This window comes from Magallana gigas, chromosome 4 (genome assembly GCF_963853765.1).
Source record: "Magallana gigas chromosome 4, xbMagGiga1.1, whole genome shotgun sequence".
Classification (NCBI taxonomy): domain Eukaryota; kingdom Metazoa; phylum Mollusca; class Bivalvia; order Ostreida; family Ostreidae; genus Magallana; species Magallana gigas.
The window spans coordinates 29479896-29502579 of NC_088856.1; the positions used below are offsets into that span (position 1 = coordinate 29479896).

Consider the following 22684-nt stretch of genomic DNA (forward strand, 5'->3'; position numbering starts at 1 on the left):
TATATAAAAAAATCCGAAAAATAAAATAATAGTACCTGGAATTTCATTTTTGAAAATGCCACTTTCCCAATAAAACGGTTTCTTCTGTTTTATTTTTTGTTAACATTGTTCATGATAATAACCATAATGTGTCAGCAACAGATATTGCCACACACCTTGTTCACTTAAAGAATAATTTATCTGTCATTAACTCCATTTTTTGGCGACTGTAAGCACAGAGCCTCTGTAGACATTCGCTGAACAAAAATAAGAATTTTCTACTGATTAACCCTAACATTTGAAGCCATAATTAATATACCCTCTTCAACATCCAAGATTAATAGTGTACTTGTTAAATATGAATCAGATTGAATAACAACAGGAATTAGCTTAGAAACAAATAAAAGGATTTATTGATAATAAAATTTGAGGAGTATTGCACATAGTTTAAAAATAATAGGCATATTTTAAACAAATAAATGCTGGTATACACATTAAATCTGAATAGTTACACAGTCAAATTGACACAATACATCCAAATTCTACAAATAAATAACAATACAAATTACACTAACCTTTTTCTAAATTGAAATGCATCTGTATTTAATTTTTACATTCAACTATAAGTTATTATTTTCTCATTAAATTATAATCCATCAGCTAAAACCAATTTGTTAGGCCTAAATAAAAAAGCCATTTTCACTCACAAGGCATTTTAAAGCTCACTCTGTTTTTCAATGCATCACACATTCACACAGTCATAAAATACCAAAAATGATCAAAACCAATGGCATCATTAAGTTAAAAACAGTTTTAAATTTTAAAAAGTTTAACATGTGGGTTTTGGTAAGGATCGAGTGACTAGAGATCAAACATTGATGTTAATTGTTCGTAGAACGTGTTTTTCGGAGTCATTGTGATGTGAACTGAAGGTACTGTAACACGCTTGTTGGGACAAAGACTGGAGGAACTCCGTGAGGTATGCCTAGAAAAAATTGGAGAAAATTAAACTTCACTGTTTACAGCATGTGATGCTGATTAATACGAACTGAGACACGTTCTTATAGATCACCCCCCCCCCCCCCCCCCCTCTAATGCCTCTATTTGTTGCATTTTTAAACAATTGAAAAAAAATTCATGATTTATAATTTTGCGATTTAAAGATGAGTATTAATCTATTATACATAAAACAGCAGGTTTTTTTTCATCCATTTCCTTTTAACTATCGACAGGAGTGTGCATATTATATATATGCAGGGTTGTCTCTAAAAATTGAAGTAGAAGGAGGAAATGAAAAAGTAGAAGGTGGTCTGGGGGTCTTGCTTATAGCTACATTGTGTTTGAAATGCAAAAATAGCCGGGTAATAAAGGCATTATAAGTGGGGGAATTCCCCGCCTCCCGGGTCTAATAGACAACCCTGTATATGTATGTGTACTTGACTCAAAAGTTTTGAGTAATGTGAATAAATATGAAACAATAATGAAAGCATCTTAGACTATGTATTTTTACACTGACTTTTTCTCTCTTCATACTTTCAAATATATCCATGTATTGACCTGCACACTGACCTGTAAATCTATCTGGTAGGTCGGGTCTTTGGAGAAATCGGGGTCCTCTTCCTCCTCATCATCAACATCATACCCTGAAGTAAAGCATTTCAAACATTTAATCAAATGTTCATTCAAATATCAGGGCTCGACATTAACGCTTGTCCGGTACCAGTTAAAAAAATATACGGACAAGTGAATATTGCTTGCCACTTGTTCGACTGGACAAGTGCATTTTTATGTAAAGAAGTCTCCAACATTTTAAAAAGTAAAGAAAGTTTTGTGATAAGTTTATCCGTAGTCCCGTTATAAGTTTATCGATTAGTTATTTTAAGTTTCGATCCCGACTTCAAATTGAAATGCAATTGAGTTACTCTTAATCGGGATTGAAGTTCACTAATTACAAACAACTTTCAATATTGAACTGTAAAGGTGTGGATCTTAGTTCTTACAAAGTACCAAACACACGTTATCAAAAAGAAAGGAAGAACAGGTAGCAAAGATAAACTTAAGGATTGTGGAAAGAAATGTATTTTATTTTCGGTTTCATTCATCATTGATAGATTATGATGACTTTCCATGTTTAGTTTAAAATACAGCTGACAAATCAATATAAGAGTTACATGTATTTTAAAACCTGATGCTAAATTTAAAATGTCTTAATTGTAATTTGCCATGACAAAGCTACAGCTGACAAATCATGTTTAATGTTATATGGAACCAATACACTTTAAGTTTCCATTTAGGAAATCAGGTTATTAATTATGGCAAGAATAATCGATAGATGATTTATTTTAGTAATACAGAACTGTAGTTTTCAAGTTGCCAATATTTGATCTTTAATATTGAAATTTTTTTGGACAAGTGAAGTTGAAGTTCGGACAAGTAAATATCTTGGTCACTTGTCCGAATGGACAAGTAGGAAAAAAAGTTAATGTAGAGCCCTGAATGTAAAGATTTTTAAAAAAAGTTTTCACAAACATCTTTGATCCATGTTTCCTTAAACTTAATCTTGCATTTCCATTTTTTTTTTTAATCTGTAGCATAACAGATGGCTTTATTCCTGTATCCAACAGGTTAAAATTCATATTCCAGAAGACTTAAATGTCAGCTTCTTGTTTTAACAAGAATATCTTTCACATTACTTGCGAAAAAAAAACTCACACACATTAGATTTTTAATAGTTACACTGTCTACAGATATATATATATATAGAGAGAGAGAGAGAGAGAGAGAGAGAGAGAGAGAGAGAGCTGATCAATCAAACAAGCAACTTTGCCAACATGTTAAACCTGATATATTTATGCATCAGTCAGTTGCAAACCCTTAAGGTAAAAGTATATATATTTGACCCCCCCCCCCCCCCAACATTACCACCAATCACTTATTATCAGCATAAAGAGTATAATCACCATTAAACTTGGCTGCAATACAGTCAATCAGAATTTATCTATCTCCATAACAGACACTTACAAACCCTTTGAGTACAAGTATATTTGACACTTTCATCTTATCAGTGCTTTCTTATTAGAAAAAATACAAGGTATAATCACCATTAAACTCGGCCGCCATACTGTCAATCAGGTCAGACAGAGTCTGCCCCCTCAGCTGGATGTCTTCCTCACCATCAGCATCTTCATCTTCCCAGTCGTCTTCCTCTTCATCCTCATCTTCCTTGCCGGCCTTTGACATGTTTGTCTCTATCTGGTTGGACAGTTCGTTAATGAGCAGTTTATAGATCTTGACCAGAACTGGAATGGTGGTCCATTGAACTGGTTCTGAAAGAAAATTTTAAACCGAGTAAAAGAATTTTTTTTAATTCCCTATATTATAGAAAAGATGACACTAGTATTCTGAAAAAATTACCCCCCCCCCCCCTTAATCTTATAATCTTGACATTTTTATATTGCCTTTTTTTAAAATGTGTTAAATTTGCTTCATGTGTCTGTTTTAGAAAGCAGATTCTTTAAAATCAGGTCTTGCTTGCATCTATGTACATGTATATTAATAAGTACATCCAGAAATTGATCAAGTACATTCATTTCATAATGACACAAATTGTTTCACCCAACCATCTCTTTGCTATCCCCTCCCATTATCAATTTTTCTGTCTTAATTTAAATTAGCTTTCATACATACCATATCTTTCAATGGTGCTGTTCACATACCAATATCAGTAATGAAACATAGGTAATCATAGATTACTAAGCTCACCGAGACGGAGCATCACCCTTATGAGACATCACCTTCATAAGACCACCTTTATCATTTTATATGAAAATCATACTTAATGATCTTGGATATTCATGGATTCTGTTTTGACAAAATATCGTATATCATCTGATAAATTTTTTTATGATAATCATATGTTCATATGTTAATCAATACTATGATATAAAATTAAATATTGCATCATGTCATATTTCTAATATAATATATATCATATAATAAATAAAATACCGTAATAAACAATAATGAGATTTGATATTGTAACGTATGATATGACATTGTATTGTGTTATACCTTATTGTATTTGATCACATAATACAATATCATAAAATATAATACAATATAGTATCATATTACATTATCATATTACATAATACATCATAACACTGAAACATGATATTATATTGTATAATATAGAATGATATTGTATTGAATGACACTGAAACATATTTGATACATTATATGATATTATATCATATAATACAATATAATTTGATTTCAATATTGTATCTTATCAAATGATACAATATTATGTGATATGGTAAAATATTATAAAATACATTATTATATTATACATATTGCATCATATGACACAATAAAATATATTACAATATCATATAATACAATTTCATGTGATATGATAATATATCATATAAACCAATATCATATCATACAATATCGTATGATACAATATTATATAATATTACAATATCATATAATACAATTTCATGTGATATAATTCTATATTACTGAAACCAATATCATATTATACAATATTGTATGATACAATATTATAGAATATACAATATTGTATCATAGGATACAATATAATATTTTGCAATATCTTATGTAATTGTATCATGTGATAAAATAATAAATTAAAAATACAATATAATATTATACAATATTGTATCATAATATACAATACTATACATAACAATATCATGATACATAATCATATCATAAAATATCAAAAAAAATTGATACAATATCATATCGTATCGTATAACTTTTTATAATATAACATATGATATCATATTGTATCATATCAAACAATATTGTTTCATATCATACAATACTTTATCATAGGAATCATGTTATATCATTTATCAACAAACACATCTATCTATCAAGCTGGTTTGAGTGAGGTAGGAGATTTCTTTAGCATCCTTCATAATGGAGATCAGGCTCTGCTTCTGAAGCAACCTCTGCATTTAATTTATAATAAAGTTAAATCAACTATGCAAGCTATCATCTATAAAACATGTGACCTGTTCCAAAAAACTAAACCTCATCCAGCATCCGAAACCTATGGCTCAGATTCAGCATTCAAGCCCATCAGGTGCATTTGTATCATAAGACGCATCATCCATGCAATTTTGGTGAAGTTAGGACCAGTAATAACTAAGATATCATCATCAGAGGGCACTAGCAATTAAAACCTTAACTTCCTCCAGCATCCGCAACCTATGGCTCAGATTCAGCATCCATGCCTGTCAGGTGCATCTGTATCATAAGACACACCATCCATTCAAGTTTGGTGAAGTTAGGACCAGTAATAACTAAGATTTATTTTTTAGCATCCTTGATAATGGAGATCAAGCTCTGCATCTGAAGCTACCTCTGCGATTCATTCATATTACAGTTAAATCAACTATGCAAGTTTGAAATAGTACTATCATCTATTAAACATGTGACCTGTTCCTAAAAACTTAACTTTATCCAGCATCCGAAACCAGACTATGCATTCAAGCCTGTCAGGTGCATCAGTATCATAAGACAAATCCATGGAAGTCTGGTGAAGTAAGGACAAGTAATAACTAAGATATCATCATCAGAGGGCACCTGTTTCAAAAACTTTATCTAACCAGCTCTTAAAACCTTAACCTCCTCCAGCATCCGAAACCTATTGCTTAGATTCAGCATTCAAGCTTGTCAGGTGCATCAGTATCATAAGACGCACCATCCATACAAGTTTGGTGAAGTTAGGACCAGTAGTAACTAAGATATAATCATCAGAGGGCACCTGCAACAAAAACTTAACCAGCTCTAAAAACCTTAACCTCTTCCAGCATCTGAAACCTATTGCTCAGATTCAGCATTCAAGCTTGTCAGGTGCATCAGTGTCATAAGACGCACCATCCATACAAGTTTGGTGAAGTTAGGACCAGTAGTAACTAAGATTAATCATCAGAGGGCACCTGCAACAAAAACTTTAACCAGCTCTAAAAACCTTAACCTCTTCCAGCATCCGAAACCTATTGCTCAGATTCAGCATTCAAGCTTGTCAGGTGCATCAGTATCATAAGACGCATCATCCATACAAGTTTGGTGAAGTTAGGACCAGTAGTAACTTAGATATTGCTATCAATGGGCACCCGCAACAAAAACTTTAACCTGCTCCAAAAACCTTAACCTCCGCCAGCATCCGAAACCTATAGCTCAGATTCAGCACTCAAGCCTGTCTGGTGCATCAGTATCATAAGGCACACCATCCATGCAAGTTTGGTGAAGTACAGACCAGCAGTAACTAAGATACTGCTATCAAAGGGCACCTGCAACAAAAACTTTAACCTGGTCCAACAACCTTAACCTCCTCCAGCATCTGAAATTTAGGACCCAGATTCAGCATCCAAGTCTTTCAAGTCCATAAGTAGGTCCAGATGCATCATCCATGCAAGTTTGGTGAAGATAGGACAAGTAATAGCTTAGATACAGGACCTGCATCAAAAACTTTAACCAGGTCCGGACGCCGACGCCGACGCCACCGCCGACGCCGAGGGTATAGCATAAGCTCTCCTTGACTTTGTCTCGGTGAGCTAAAAAGTCTTGTTTATAGTACTAATATTGAACATTGGTCCATCTCTTGTTTGGTACATACACTAGCTCATTTCTCTCTTTGGTACTATTCTCTTGCAGTTCGTAGTTCATGATAAAGCCTTATTTATTGTGCTTTTTATTATATCTCTGTGAATATTTTCTAAGTAAAATTACAACGAATAAATACGATAACCTATCTAACTGTGAAATATTTTCCTTCCTATCTGGCCATGGTGAATGGTCATCGAAACTATTCACCGGCAGCATTTGATTTCCCACCTTTTTGAACTAGGAACACTTCTGACGTAATCTGATTGCTACACTAAATTCAAAGTCCGATAACTTTAATTTGATTATCATCAAAAAATTCTACATACCGACAAATAAGGTTTTCTTCTGTATAATAAAATTATACCTATTCACCGACTATTTGGACTATAGCGAGTTTATTGCCCCCCTCGAAAGCAACTATTTCCCTCGACTTCCCTTGTGAAATAGTTGCTGTCTTGATGGAAAATAAACTTACTATCGTCCTCATAACTAGTAAATAAGTATATAATATTCACATTAGCCCATCTCTTTGATCAGTACTGTTTACTTACGGTTTGCGGTTTTGGACCTGGTTCTGATCCCTGAGGTGGGCTGTTCCACTTCCTCCCCTTGGATCATGATCTCCTGCAGTCTGGTGTCGTTGGCCTGTATCGCATGTAGCAACAGCTTACACAGGGCAACGGTGCTAGAAAACAACAGAAAATTGCACCTTAGAACATTACACCATGTTTATCATCTTCATTTACACTTTTGAAGACTGAAATTGTCATAAAGGTAAATCAAAAGTGCTTTCATTCAGAACAACTTTTTTTTATTTTTTTTTTATTTTAATTGCTAATACAAGCAAGGAGTATGATGGCTTGTGAGTACCATAAAATCACAAAAATGACTTACTCAAATGGAGAGTACATGTATTACAGTTCTTAAGTAGGAAATTAGCACTGTACCAAAAATAACTTGCAAGCAATATATATCAAGATACCTTACAGATATCTTATCTATAGTAAGTGTTCTTTACCAGACTTTCCTTTCGTAATTGCCGTAGAAGAGATGCTGGCGGGAGCACCACTCTGTGAGCACAAACTCCAGGGCGGGTTTTCCGGTGGGGCCCGGGACGTTGGTCAGGAAGTCAAGCACAGCAGGCATGTTACTGATCATCAGCTGGGCAAACACCATCACCAAACTCTGACAACAAATAACAGATGTTATCATACACACCTCAAAGTGGCTTCAAGACTTTTAAAAGATGATTCATTTGCATGTTATTTAACCTCACGGACAGGAATGAAGAAGCGTTTTCTTCTAAAATCAAAGGAGATGGGGCATGTTTAAAAACCTTAACAAGAGTAGCCATATGTCATACCACTCACTTTTTGTGCAACGTCGGATCTCGATAAACATCATGTTAAAAGCATTATAATGTACATGCAGTGTTTGTCTAGAAGTCTTTTAAATCGATCTAAATTACAGTTCTGGACTAAATTAGTAGTCACTTGTCGCACAAGACAGGGAGTCACTTACTACAATGTTTTTTTCATAAAATATTGTTGAGCGAGACCAAACGTAGTCACAAAAGAGTCAAGAGTACCTCCATCACACTGAGGGTCTCGGCTTGCTGCATCTTGCTGAGGACCAGTCTCAACATCAGGTCCAGGTTCTCGCCGAGCTGGTTCCCGACCTTGGTGATCACTATGGAGACCAGTCGCCCCACGAAGGAGGCCGTGTGTTCCGAGGTTTTGGGGTCCAGGAGTTTGGATATCACCTGCATGATGTAATACAGTCCGTTGTTACCTGGGGAGGAAAAACCATGACTTATGTTACTTACAATACATGTTCATGTCCATTTACTTGTAGAGCAATGATCGTCACAACAAATGCAAAGGCATTAACAGTCAACTAAGTGTTATACATGCACAACCACATTGAGATAAAATCATTTGCAGAAAGTTTATTAGAATTGGACGTTAAACTGTAACAATGAGACCTAGCTGGTACAGAGATAAAGGTTTTCAATATATGATTTATAGAGACTGAGTTTTATACATGTAATTCAGGACTCATTCTCTTTATTCAATATGCAAAAGCATTTTTATTCAAATACATTTAGAATGTTAGAAAACTACATCATTTTAAAGGCAGGTTTGTCCCATCTTTTGAGCAAGACCTTTAACTGCCACTATATCAATAACTAAATAAACCACATATTATAATTCATTATATACAGAAAAAGAGCTTAAAAATATAAAATTCTTTAACAAAGAGCATCTGATAAAGAATGGATCGATACTGGTCTACCTTCATAACTAAGGTAACCCAAAATAACTTTCACTTCCAAAAACATCTTACATGTACAACATATTATTCCATTAAGCCTGGATAAGAGATGACAGGCCATGTTAATTTTTCATTTCAGAGCTACTGCACCAACCTTGTTCGTCATGCCACGCCATGACCTGCTCCAAAGCCACAGACAGGAAAGCCCTCAAACACTCTCCCCCGTTCTGCATGGCGGCATTGTCGTCCGTGTGTAATGTGCAGTGAACCGCAGCGGGGAACCCGGTCTTTATCATGACCTCGGACAACGGCCCTTTGTGGGCCCTGACCATAGTCTCCATCATCTCCAGTGATACCTGGAATGATATGTTCATGTAAAAATAAAATGATTTTGTTCGAATTTCTGGCTCAAAGGGCATAAAAGACTAATTAAAAAATATGTAGAAAGTCCTCAATAAACCAAATACCATGTACTGAACTAACATACATTCATGTACATGTATTTTACTAATTCATTTTCCAGTACATTAGTTTTGCCCTACATTAGGATACAATACAATCATTGAAGGCAATGGCCTTGTGGACAGAACAAAAGAAATATTTCCCGATAAATATATATAGTTTGTTTATTGTATGGACTAACTAAGTGACTTACTGGTGGGAGGCTGACAGGAACCTTGTCTGGGGCCTGGAGAATACTGACTAGGGTGGGGAGAAGACGATGTTCAAGGGGACCAGCACAGCTCTCGTTGCCCGCTAGTTCCTTGAAAATGTCCTGCACAATGTTCACAACTACTGGATCTAAAAAACATTAATCAATATTATGTTTGTCACATCTACAAAAATTTTGTTCTATATCTCGATCGTGGCTAGCATAACTAGATTGTAATACAATGTACATTGTGATCTTACTCTTACCTTTTGTGAAATAAAAATTGCTGAAAAAAACAGAATTACCTGAGGAAAACTTGAGAAAGACAGCAATTGTGAGAGGAGTAACTTTACTCTCTACAGAGGCAGTGAAAGCTTGATCAACCTGTAAAAGAAAATGTAACACACATCGAAAAAACCAATTGATTTCTAACTTATCAAAGTATAAAACTATAACATAGATGAAAGGAAAATTTGGCATCAAATGGAAGGAGAGAAAGAAAAAGAAAGAAAATTGTCTTGACAATTACTGAAATTGTGATTGATAATCTAGACCAACTTACAGTTAACAGTATGGATAACGTTTCTAGACACAAGGACAAGACGTCTGAGGAGAACTGGGTGGCGATGGAGAGTAGGCCGTCCAGTATGTTGGGTAGGAATGGAATCAGGTACTGAGTGGTGTTGGCAGACTTCAGATGCTGACAGTAGCTGTACACCGCCCGGATAGCGGAGATTCGGATCGTGGGAGGCTGGGTGGCGTGGAGTCCACCGACTGTAGACTGCAGGAACCTGAAATTGAGCGGTCAACTTTCATGCAATCTCATTTTAATATCATCCATAATTGTAAAATTTGTGCATGATAAGTGCAAATATGTTGATACTTTCCCTTTGTCAGTTGTTTATACGCTGTCTATATTTTGTATAGGCCAAATTGTACAGTGTCATGAAGTACCAATAATAAATTAACTTATCTTAAGTTTAATTTGATCTGCATGTCATTATTCTTAATGATCTAAATCTCATGCTTCCACCCCTCACTCTTCACAAGGCATCTAATTAAGTTATAGTGTGTTGCATTCTACATTTGAACTGCAGGGTTGTAACCAATAACCATACTTAAATACCCCATTGTTTTCATACAGCCCCCAGGGTGATGAGGCATGAACCACTAGCATTATTTCACAATGCTGCACTGACCTGTTGAGGAGCTCTGGAGATGTAGAGGTGACCTCTGTGTACCGACTGGCCGTCCATAAACTTCTTCCAACCAAGAACGGAGAAACTGTAAAAATGATAATAAAAATACTTTAGCATTAGAGAATCTGTTATGACAGTTATGGAGAAGAGCAAAACATAGAAACAAATATATTTTTACCATATGCATTTATGAAAAACCTACATAATAAAGCCTTTAAACAAAATTTTTCCCGAAAAATTAAAACGTCCATGTAAAATGGATATGCATTCCCTACATCTCTTATTTTACAGAAGTACTTATTTCTGCAATTCCATGATTTTATATAAAATCATCAGACATGATAACAAATATTGTACGTGCTGAAGTTTTGTTGCAATTCCTTATAGTTTAAAACAGTTAGAAAACTTAAAACAAGATTTTGAAATCCACACCAGATGCTACTCATGATTTTAAGCATGATTTTAAGCAAACATTAACTTCTAGCATTTAACTGTGAATTTACATTACCAAATATTTATATCTAATAACATCATATCGTTCTGTCTCTCTTATAATCAAATTACAGTACAGTATGACTTTATCATTATGAGGATGCCAACTTGACTAACTGCAGAAATTCATGTCAGCCAGCACCACGGACTGGAGGAAGCCGGTGATGTCAAACTGGACTTTCCCGGACTGGATGGACTCAGTGACCAGGTCCGTCACACTCCCCATAGCCAGCATGCAGGACTCATGGACTTTCCACCTAAATATAGAATTATCTGCATAGAGTATATTCGCCACTTTATTTGCAGTTGTCAAATTTTGTCAATGAAAGAATGAATTCGACCCACATTGTACATGCAAGAAAACACACTTAACTAATGAATATACACTGACAATATGTGTAAATATTGCATTTTTTTCAATAAAAGATAAAAGTAAATGAAATGGTAAACACATGTAAATATATGTAATTTTACCATTTGAAAGTGATATAACACTTGCAATAGGTCAGTTTTCAAAGACTGGTCTCTATTTGTTTATTCATACCGGCAGAGCTAACTTTAGAGAAGATGCAATTATTGCCAAATTCTTCACAAGTATTATGCATGATGTTCAAAGATTGCACATACATTTCTGTCTCGCATGAGTTAATGACAAGGATATCAGTAAAGTCTTAACCCACCAGTTTGGGTCGTTGGCGTTCTTTAGTGGTTCCACAGTAGTCAGGTGCTTGGTGACCGCCTGACACAGGGCGGGGGCGCTGTCTTCTGGGAACTCACTACAGATGGACTACAATCACATAACACAGATATTAGTGGGGAGATTCACAGACAACAAACAATACTAATCCTTTACAGTTTACATGTACTTTCTTTTGATTGATAAATTCATTCTTTATCTGCATTATCTATTATATCAACAAGTGTCAGCAATTAATACCTAATTTGGATATGGAAGCATTAAAACAATTTATTAGATGATATATTTTTTTTAAAGAAACACATACAAGAGAAAATTCACTTTAACTGTTTCTTGAATTGACTAAAAGTCTATGCACTTATACCGAGATATTTGCATGAAAGCAATCAATTGTAAAATGTAAACTGCTTCTCAGCAATTGTTAAAAATGAAGAAAAAGGAGAATCGAACGCTCTTACCAACAAGATGTCTTGTGCTGATATTCTGACGGAATATGAAAAGGAATCGTCATCTTCATCCTCCACAAACTGATCTGGACTATTGGTCCAAAGTCTCACCTGAAACATTAAGCTTAAATAATATTCTTTCTAGATAAAATTCCACCATACCCATGTTAATCTCACCAACCTGCTCTTTAATGACAAGCCTTCAATTCTTTAAATGACAAAAATATACAAGCAAGACCATCAAAATGAAAAAAAATCTCTGCTTAATGCTAGTCTTTTAATTAAGTTATCAAAGACCAATTAAACTTTCAAATAAAATTTTTTTGGTGTTTTAATTTTTCCTCGTCGAACTCTAACCTGATCATCAGTCATCTGCATGTAGAGGATGACATAGTACAGGATGTCGTTGACGGAACTCTTGACGGTCGTGCGGAACTTGGAAGTATCGATCAGAACATGGACGAATTCAAACACCCCGTACACCAGACTCTCAAACCCTAACACCTCACCTGTCCAATACATCATTGTAAATATACATTAAATAAATGTACAAAATGTAAACCAATTTTAGGTTTTGTTATAATGAAATCACAGAAATACATAGTTAACTACTTGAGTATGTACATGAAAAAAAGGAATAAAATTATATATTTGTAACTTATTCAAGACATGTTCAGCATTCTTTCTTCATAAAATTTTTCTTCAAAGATGATATTGTAGAAATGTACTTCAGAAAGTCATGAAATAAGACTCGGCCGAAATCAAATTCAACTATTAAACATGATTTATATAGAATTCTGAAACAACATAACATCTAATATAAAAAAAAATCTCAAATCTAATACTTCTTAATAAAATTTCAAAAAATGTGCATGCTTATTTGTGATTTATATTGTTTTAAAAAAAACGTCAAAATGAAACTTTTAACATTTCATCTCACCGACATATTCTTCTGTAAAAATCCCAAATATAATGAATTTGCAGATGATAATGTTTATAGATATATTTGTTATTCTCATATTTTGTCAATTAAAAGTTGGGTGTGTCAATGTTTTGTGTATCAAACCAGTTGTTTTTCCTCCCCTGTCTTAACATACTTCAAATTATCGTTAACTTTTGGGTTTTCATTTCCTCTATAAAACAGTGTGCCTCCTCTGCACCCCCACTTTTCCGGTCAAAGCTTATCATCTCAACAAGAATCAAATCGGACAAAGACACACAAACATTTACCATCAGAATCAACAGGGTCGTCAGATTCCTCCAAACTGTTCACGACAGTCCTCACATAGCTAAATCAACATTAAGAAAAATTGTAGGCAAAGTTGGATTTGCAGACACCTCAAATTCTAAAAAAAAAAACACCAACATCATCTCATAACTGACAAAAGCATGTACAAGACCACTACATCAAAATACACAAAAATAATTCATACTACAAATAGACAATATCTTGTTCTTTATTAGAAAACATCTTAACACAATCAATTTAGTAATTAGATGAGTATACATGCACATGTATATGGCAATTTGCTTATTCAAATTGAAGTGTGATGCATAACTTTAAGTTTAAAGATGAAGATAAAATAATCTTTAACAAATGAACAAGCTTCAATTTCAGTTACGGGTTCATTATTTTCATAATCTACCAAAGATAATTTTTAACGACTCATTGGAGGTGCAACCCTTTAAAGTGAACCTCTTCACGGTCGCTACATGAACGCTCACTTACTATTAAGCAGATACCCCATGCTGTCAAAAATTCTGCCAAATACATGTAAAAAATCAAATTTGGTGCTGAAAGTATTACAGCCGAAGATTAAATCAACACTAGGTTTAAGGATACAAGTCAGCGCTTTGAGTGAATATCAACCAAATAGGTGGTAGGATGTCATTGATGTACTGTGACATCAGCTTAGGGAAGTTCTTCACCAATGTAGTGATAGCCTGAAAATGAAAACACTTGTCTTAATCATGTATAGAAAATATACAAACTCATCATCTCTAATCCTCCAAAATGTAAAGAACAAATTACAGTAGAGCTTTATTATTGCATCATTTCCCAATTCAAAGTTATAAATCATTTAATGGAATGGAAAAATTGTTTATTTTTGGATAGTAAATCTTTCTTTTTTTTTATAAGCAGCTCATTAACAAATAAATCATCACAATGTTGTACATATTCATTAAATACCTTTTTATAGAACAACACAGTATTAGAATTTCAGCAACACCTTGTACTAACACTTAATTAATCCACTTCACAGAAGGAAGCATATACAATATAGAAGAAAGAAAGCCACCCAGTAAGTGTCTGTCCGTACCTTAACAATTTCCATCTTTAGTCCGCTGTCTGATGTCAAGCCGTCGGGGACCTGTAGAGCCTGTATGAACGCCTGGGTAAACTGGGGAATGAAGGGGAACAACAGCTGTTTGGCAATACCCTGTCCATTTAAAAAATACAAACACAAAAATTCATTTTGGTTTTTTACATGAAAATTTTCAATTGCAGTGATTGCTCCACATCCATCATTAAATCATAAATGCTGTCAGTATATTAAGTATATCTTTACTATATTCACAACTGACTTCAAAATAGTTAAACCCTTTTACACAGAAATTTACCATATACATGCAGATTCATGTAAAAAATACATGTCTAGAGTAATTCTTCTTTTGAATCAGAATTCTTAGAAATTTTGTCATTCAGAAAGACACCAAAGTGATTACTGCATTACCCTTTGTATTTCTGCCATTGTAGCTATCATTGCAGCACAAACATTGAAGATGCTTACAGCTCGCGATCTGGTTCGGATTCCAAAAGTCTGAAAACATGAGAAAATTGTTCACAATATATGTCAGTAGCAATATGTCATCTTCTAATTGGTACTTCTATCTTAAGATTAGATTGAGCATTGTTTACACTGTGTTGTTGTTTGCATCTTTGTAATAAAATTGCTTTAATGTGTTTTCTATCATTTATTTTAACAAAGAAACGTTTTAGAAATGCTATATATATTTCCATCCAAACTTACGTCGGCATGCAGGAATATTTTATACATTTCTGGTAGAATAACTGGAGCTACGTGCCCCATCTGTGTATCAGTCACATCCTGTGTGAACTCTGAAATAACAGAAAAGAATGAAACCTTGTCAGACCTGTTTATTCATGAATTAACTAGGTTATAATTTCGTCATTTTTCACAATTTTGAATATAATTTGATCCTATGAATCAAAATTCTGTATTGAGATTCAAAATACATAAGTAATTCTAAAATGTTTCAAAACAGGTTTAAAACTGTTATCGAAGTGATGATTTTTTCCATGAAAATATATCTGAACTTGATGGAGAGATAAAAGTTAATCTAGAAATAATTAATGAGAAAAGTTACCAGATAAAACCCTCATGGATCCATGTACAGCATTGGGATCACCACTGGTCAACGCTTGCATCAGGATCTGAAACAACTCCGGCCATACCTCGGGCCAGTCCCAGTGAGCTATGGCCGATACAGCATACGCTACACTGGACCGAACCTTGCTGATTGACTCCTTAAGACCAACAGGCAATATTCTTCTAATCTCTGCCTTAGCCTACAGTAGAGGTTAACATAAATCGTTGATGATGAAAGTTTTAAAGTTGTGTCCATTGATAAATAAGACTTTCATATTTGTGAGAAAAAAAAAATCTTTATTATAATTATATTGTTCAAAAAATGTCACAAGAGAAAATACCTGTTGCACTCAGATGTAAATTTATATAAAAAAAAAAAAAATTTAATTCGTAAACAATCATCAACTAACCTGTTCGGGAACTTCTGGTTCTCGGAATTTGTCGGCATGTTTATACCAGTGAGCATCGACGTACTGTCTCAACAAAACAGACGACAACTGTCTTATTGCAAGGGGGCCCTGTGTATCAACAGTAAGTTCTGCAAGGTGTACACCAAATTCTGTAAAAGAAACATTTTCATTGATAAAACATAATAAACAGACCTCTTTTTAGAAATGATTAGAGAACATTAGAAAGAAATCAGACATGATAAGAGAACATTAGAATGAAAGCAAATTTATTCTGTTAATACTAATTGTATTAACGTTCATCATATGTGTAACAAAGCTTACAGATACCGTGCTACTTCAATATCAATACAATCAACAAGACTTCTGCGAGAAAATTCGGTCGGTTCTACCGGTTCTGTCAGATTGAAATATCCCATTAATTATACACTGTATCAAAAAGTTGAATACAGAATATAAACTTTAATAATCCAAACCGTAAAATGATGAATCGCTGTATGAATATCACGTTGATGTTTTTTGCTTTTTTTTTTCGAAGGAGAAAAAACACGTGTGGCATGACACATCAATAAGCTTTGTGTCTGTGACATAATAATTACCTTCCGTGACTTCTAGAGCTTTAACTTGTTCTTCCCCAGATATTCTGACATTATGAATCGGTGATAAAATTGCATTTAAGCTCTCTACGAGAGCTTCCTTCAGCGATCGACTGTGATCCCCAGCTCCCGCCATATTGCTAAAAATTAAAACCGAAATAATCTGGCGGGAAAATTTAGTTTCGTATTTCATATTTTCCCTCGCATTCCATTGTATTAATGTTAATTCTGATATTCATTTATAACTCTGTTTTTAAAAGTAGTCGAGCTAATGTAGTGAGGATTAATAAATTGTACGGAACTAATTCTTTGTAACGTAGGACGCGCACGTCATTCCGGACGTCATATTCAAGAATGAATTTCACGAAGACCTTTATTGTGTTCGCAGTTCTTGTTGTCTGCGTGATTTCCTTAGCACAGGTTGGTAATGCACACATTTAAGCAAGCTCTCTCTCTCTCTCTCTCTCTCTCTCTCTCTCTCTCTCTCTCTCTCTCTCTCTCTCTCTCTCTCTCTCTCTCTCTCTCTCTCTCTCTCTCTCTCTCTCTCTCTCTGCAAACGATAACGGGAAAACATCCGCGTCCCACAGTGGACATCTAAGCCTTCTCATAGACGAACAGTGTATAACCATTCAAAACTAATTTTCTATTGTTGAAGAATTATCTATAACGTTAAATTGCTCGGGAGTGTCGTTAGGCCAAAAAAAAAAATATTCACGTTTCCTGTCACCTGACCAAAAAAATTAGGGTAGGTAGGTAGGAAAAAAATTATATTTTTAAAAAATATTTTATTTTCAAAAACTTCAAGAATGTGTGTTAAAATGAGAAAAAAGTATGTTCACAGTGCACAGTATGTTAATGATGATTCAAAATTTCCAAAGGTCCATGTATTATTATGCATGTAATGTATAGAAAACAACCTACATCGAAAAAAAAAATCTCATTTTTTAAAATTAAAATAAAAACTAATATTATTTGCAAAATTTAATCGACATGTGTATGAATGTATTTATCCTTTTCTGGATAAATATTTCTGTTTTGTTTAAGCTTAATGTCAATATCAAATCAGTGTCTGTTCTTTCGTGTATTTGGGGTATTAGTCCAACCCTTTGACCCACTTACTATCGTACGTTATTATGTAGAGGATCTGTTTAATTTTCAAGATAATATAGACAGCAGTTTTATGATAATTTTAACATTTATTGCAGTTATTAACTAATAACAGGTTATTAACTAACTGTTATATATCAGGATTCAAAGTAATAAACATTGTTTTTGTAATTTCCAATGCACAGTATGTTGTTGCATCACCCGTATTTATAAACCCTGAAAATAAGATCGTTGCAAGTTATACTATAACCACAAGGTTATTTATTATAATTAAAAATGATACATGTATTACACATATCTATATTAATTATTCGATCTTGCAAACTTCTAGGGGAAAAAAATGTGGAAATTTGTCAAGAAATTTAAAAACAGGAACAAAAAGAAACCGTCGGAGCTCCCCAAAAGTATTCACAACACGATAAAGACATCCCTGAACACAACACACAACGCTTTCATCAAAGAAGCTGGAACCGGGGTCGAATTCGAATGTGAAACAACTGCCACCCGGAACATCTTCAAAATGTTCCCAAGGGCCACCTACCGATGGACGCTAAACGATGGACCGCTAACGATGGAACCTGAGAGAATGGTATTCCGGATGGGTGACCTCGTCATTCAGGGGTTAAAGGCCACTGATACGGGTCTTTACTCGTGTCGTCTGCATTACACAGAGCGGAAGGTGCTAACCGTTGGCGTATACTCACTATATGTTAGAGCTGATTATGGAGCTACACTGGTTACACAGGGGAGAGAAATCCATTTACAGTGTCACGCACATCTGCTAGGTGTTTTATACCCTGGATCCGTCAAAAGCTGGTTCCAAAACGAAAAAATCACGTCATTACATGAAATATCTGCCAAACGGAAACAAAGTGACGTCATCAAAAAGGCGTCTGCCAAATTGGAGGGGAATTGGACATGCGTAGTTTACAATCCATTTAACGAAAAGAAGTGGACTACTGCTTTTTATAATATCAAAGTACTACCTTCTCCAAAAGGAGTGGCCTTAATTTGGGATTATGTCAAACATAATGTGAAGAAGACTATTCTGATGTTGTGTGGCTTTTTCTGCTTTGTCATGGTGATTTCATCCATCTTTATTGACATGGTTGAGAAGAAGATGAAAAAGCAAGAAAAAATAGCATCGAAAATTGAGCATAAACTATTGGAGAACTCTGGTTGTGGTTTTTATGATAATGACGGAAATTTTTGTTACACGGATAAAGAAGGAAATGTTGTCGTCTGCAAAGATTCTGATGACGAAGGAAAAAAGGGTGCAACAAACTTGACCGCAAAAGTTATTGACATGGGAAAAGCAGCTTTAGAAAAGACAAAAGATTTGATAGAAGGCAGCATAGGAGAAAGCACTGAAAGCACTAAAAGTAGCGAAGACGACGTGAACAAAAACGCAGCTAATGTCAGCACAACTCAAACGATTGACTCCTTTAGTTTTGAAGACAAAACGTTATTAAGTTTTGTTGATGAGGATACCTCATGGGTTTACGAAGACTCGGATCATTCTTTTACAGAAACCGACAGCTTTGATGACAGTTACAACCAGAACCGTCCTCTTTTATCGTCCCACAATTATCACGTGAATTTCCGGTAGCTTTCCAAAACTATCAATTTATTCAAGGCTTTTACATCAGTTATTCTTTGGCTTGTTGTGCATCGTTAATGCATGTCAGTACTTTTAAAATAGTGAAAGACTATAAACTTCATAATGTGTGTCTGAGATGTACCACTACGTTAAATTGCAGCCAGGAAATAATTGTTTGCAATTGTGATACCAATTGTATCTCTTACAATATCTAATTATTGTATATAATACAGATTATTTCTCACATAAATCACTTTCAGATGCCTCTGTCGTAAATTCTAGTTAATGAGTTTTTCCCTTGACAACAATGTCGATGTTCATATTATACATTATGCAGATAATGTTTAATTCTGCGTCAGATAACCTTACACATGCCGATGTTGTCAATTATTTAAGGTATATCAATAGCTGTTTAATAAATATACGGGGTTAGTACCAAACTTTATAAAAGCCACATAAAGCTGGTACGCATTCAAAGGAGTCTTAGGACACCAAGTAAGTTGACAAAAAATGTGTACAGTGTACCTATATTTACGATAAGGAATAGCACACATGTCTAAGACATAAAATCATAAATATTTTGGATATTGTACATGTTCAAGAGAAACATTTTTGAAAAAGAAAAGTAATAAACCTGATATTTAATGTAACTTTAATGAAATGCGGTTGGCCTTCTCCATTATTTATTCAGCGGAGCGGGCGCTTACGAACTCTCGGCAAATTTTCAGGTACCAATAATCAAATTTGGCGCTCTGCTGACTAAGCTTAAGGTGTAATTTAAGGTGCTTAGGTCTGTACCACGCGTGTCATGGTATGAATTCAGAACAACGTGCTCGAGTTTATGTTCTTTTCCTTCATATCTGCCAAATGATATTTTAAGTAAATTGTATTTTCAACCGGCGTTACAATTGCTACGTTTTTCTACAAATTGTCACGTGTTTTTTAAGCCAGCCATACACGGTGTGTTAAGTGTGTTTACATTGTACATAATGTTTGTCCTTTGCTGTTAGTACATGTATTACATTAAAGCCCACATACCGGCCAGTATCATGAACCAAAAAAATATGAATAGAATACCGAAGCTAACAACCCATCCTGCATTGTATTTAATGATATACATTTTCAATGGGACTGAAGAATAAAATCACAATGCAACACAAATGTAAATCCCATTGACATTTATATGTACATATAAAATCGGTACTCTTTGATGTTGGTCAGTGACACAAACTGTGGTGTCTATTTTAAATTCTTAATTTTCTTTACATTCATGATTGCCTTTGTATAACTCACACACATACAGATTGTCATCATTGTCCACACCTAAACCACAAGAGTCCTTCAGGCCAAAATTATCAATGTAACGGAGAAACAGTCCATTCTGATCCAGAATGTGGATACAATGGTTCTCACTGTCTGCTGTCAGGATACGACTGTGACTGTCTGTTGTGATACCACAGGGGTTAAAATGCTTCATTCCCAGGAAGTGAGGGATGACCAGTGTATATCCATCTGAGTCTCCCGTCCTGATTAACAACCACTACTACACCGGCCCCATAGTCAGCTACACAGATGTCATGGTTTCTGTGATGTATTTTGTATTACCATTCCCCGAGTACAGAGGTTTACCTTCGCCATCAAAATGAATTGTTTATTTTTCTGTAGATCCTGAGTAACGGACGACTTTGGATTGCGTCTTAATCACCAAATGAAAGTTGTACACAGATTGACAGGCTTTCATCCTTGTAATCTTGTCATGTTGTAAATTTTGTATTTACACCCACCCAGTAAATTCAAAATTTACAATATGACAATCTGATCAACTCTTCTGTCTGTCAGTTCATTACTTACTTTTTTACTGTCTGCGTTGCTCTATTAGTATAATGTAGATCCCCATAAACGTCTACAACTATACCATTAGGGAAAACCTCTGATTTTGTTTAGATTGTTTGTAAGGGCGTACTATGAATGTTGAAGCATTTGATAAGATTGATTGTTCAACTCGTCCATATCCTGTCTTCATTTAGACAGGTGACACTGCGTAGATCTCTATACCCACTCAGTATTGTGGCAACACTACCGGTTCATCCAGTAGTTCTAAGACTAAAGTGTTTTGTTGACAAGCCATTTTCTTCGGTGGAAGTAGATAATGGGTTGATCTGTCGGATTTTCCAGTGCAATTTCTTCATATGTAGGGGAAATAAGATTTTCTAACTTATCTGCCTCCTTTTCAACAGCTTGTTTCGTTGTCTTGTATTCGAAAAAATTAAAAATCTTTTTATTCAATGATCATTATTTATATATCTTGGTAATTTCCTCTTTTTTGAATTTTACTTTGAGGTAGGGATTACTATTAGACTAACCTTATAATACCTCACTTTTATTCAGTATGGAGTAATATTTAAATCTACCGAATATGTTCTACTTTAATTCTGATTGTAATTCATAGCTCTAAAGAAACTGACAGGATTGAAATTGACACGATCCAGCTCTAACCAGTTTATATATTAGTCGAAAACTCCACGAAATAACCATGATGGTGTCAGGCTCCTATTCCCATTATATAAGATGACATAGCCATTTCTATTATCTAATGTACATTAACAATAATTTAGTTACCTTTTTTGTACTACCGAGTATTTAATTTGTTAAAAGAAAGATGTAAATATAAACAATAAAAGAATTTCTTTGATGATTCATACAGGTTATAAAGGTAGAAAAAATGCATAAACTGCTAAAGTGGGTAATATATTTTCTCTACAATGTCGCTACCATCATATTCCGCATGAATTATGTACCATGCAAAAAATAATCTTATTGTTTAAGTACATGTATTTTCCATTGTAATAATTAAAAAAAAAGAAAATGAAAGTACAAATCCATATAAGGAATAAGGAATCATTCTTTGAGTATTATGAGGTGATAATTTTGGTCGGGGCGTGATCAAATCCAGTAAAGCCCGAAGGGCTTTATGATAGATTTGATCACGCCCCACCCGAAATTATCACCTCTTAATATTCAAAGAATGATTCCTTATTACTTATATATATATATAATTTTTAGCCATCGTACGATTAAATACTTAAATAAAAATAAACAAACCCCGCTGGCGCCTCATTTTGGTTATATAGTACAAAATCGATACGTAGTGTTATCACAGCCAAAGACACTGGAAAATGCAAATATATTTAGTTA

At 34.4% G+C, this 22684-nt stretch overlaps 2 protein-coding genes across 2 annotated transcripts; one reads left to right on the forward strand and one right to left on the reverse strand.

Moving 5' to 3' along the window:
- Positions 1–369: 369 nt before the first annotated feature.
- Positions 370–16946, reverse strand: LOC105321677 (importin-9). The gene is made up of 23 exons (XM_034461519.2): positions 16786–16946; positions 16190–16338; positions 15778–15979; positions 15420–15508; positions 15123–15209; positions 14709–14828; positions 14231–14331; positions 13618–13676; positions 12745–12896; positions 12400–12498; positions 11925–12031; positions 11362–11501; positions 10753–10837; positions 10116–10344; positions 9859–9937; positions 9557–9702; positions 9056–9257; positions 8216–8418; positions 7646–7812; positions 7179–7312; positions 3081–3305; positions 1549–1622; positions 370–964 (listed from the first exon to the last, which is right to left on the reverse strand). Exons 1-23 carry the CDS (start codon positions 16916–16918, stop codon positions 848–850), a joined length of 3099 nt encoding a protein of 1032 aa, XP_034317410.2. The 5' UTR covers positions 16919–16946; the 3' UTR covers positions 370–847.
- A 127-nt stretch (positions 16947–17073) lies between these two features.
- LOC105321696 (uncharacterized) lies at positions 17074–19756 on the forward strand. The gene is made up of 2 exons (XM_011420107.4): positions 17074–17202; positions 18221–19756. The coding sequence occupies exons 1-2, from the start codon at positions 17137–17139 to the stop codon at positions 19496–19498; spliced, it is 1344 nt and encodes a 447-aa protein (XP_011418409.3). The 5' UTR covers positions 17074–17136; the 3' UTR covers positions 19499–19756.
- Positions 19757–22684: the final 2928 nt, after the last annotated feature.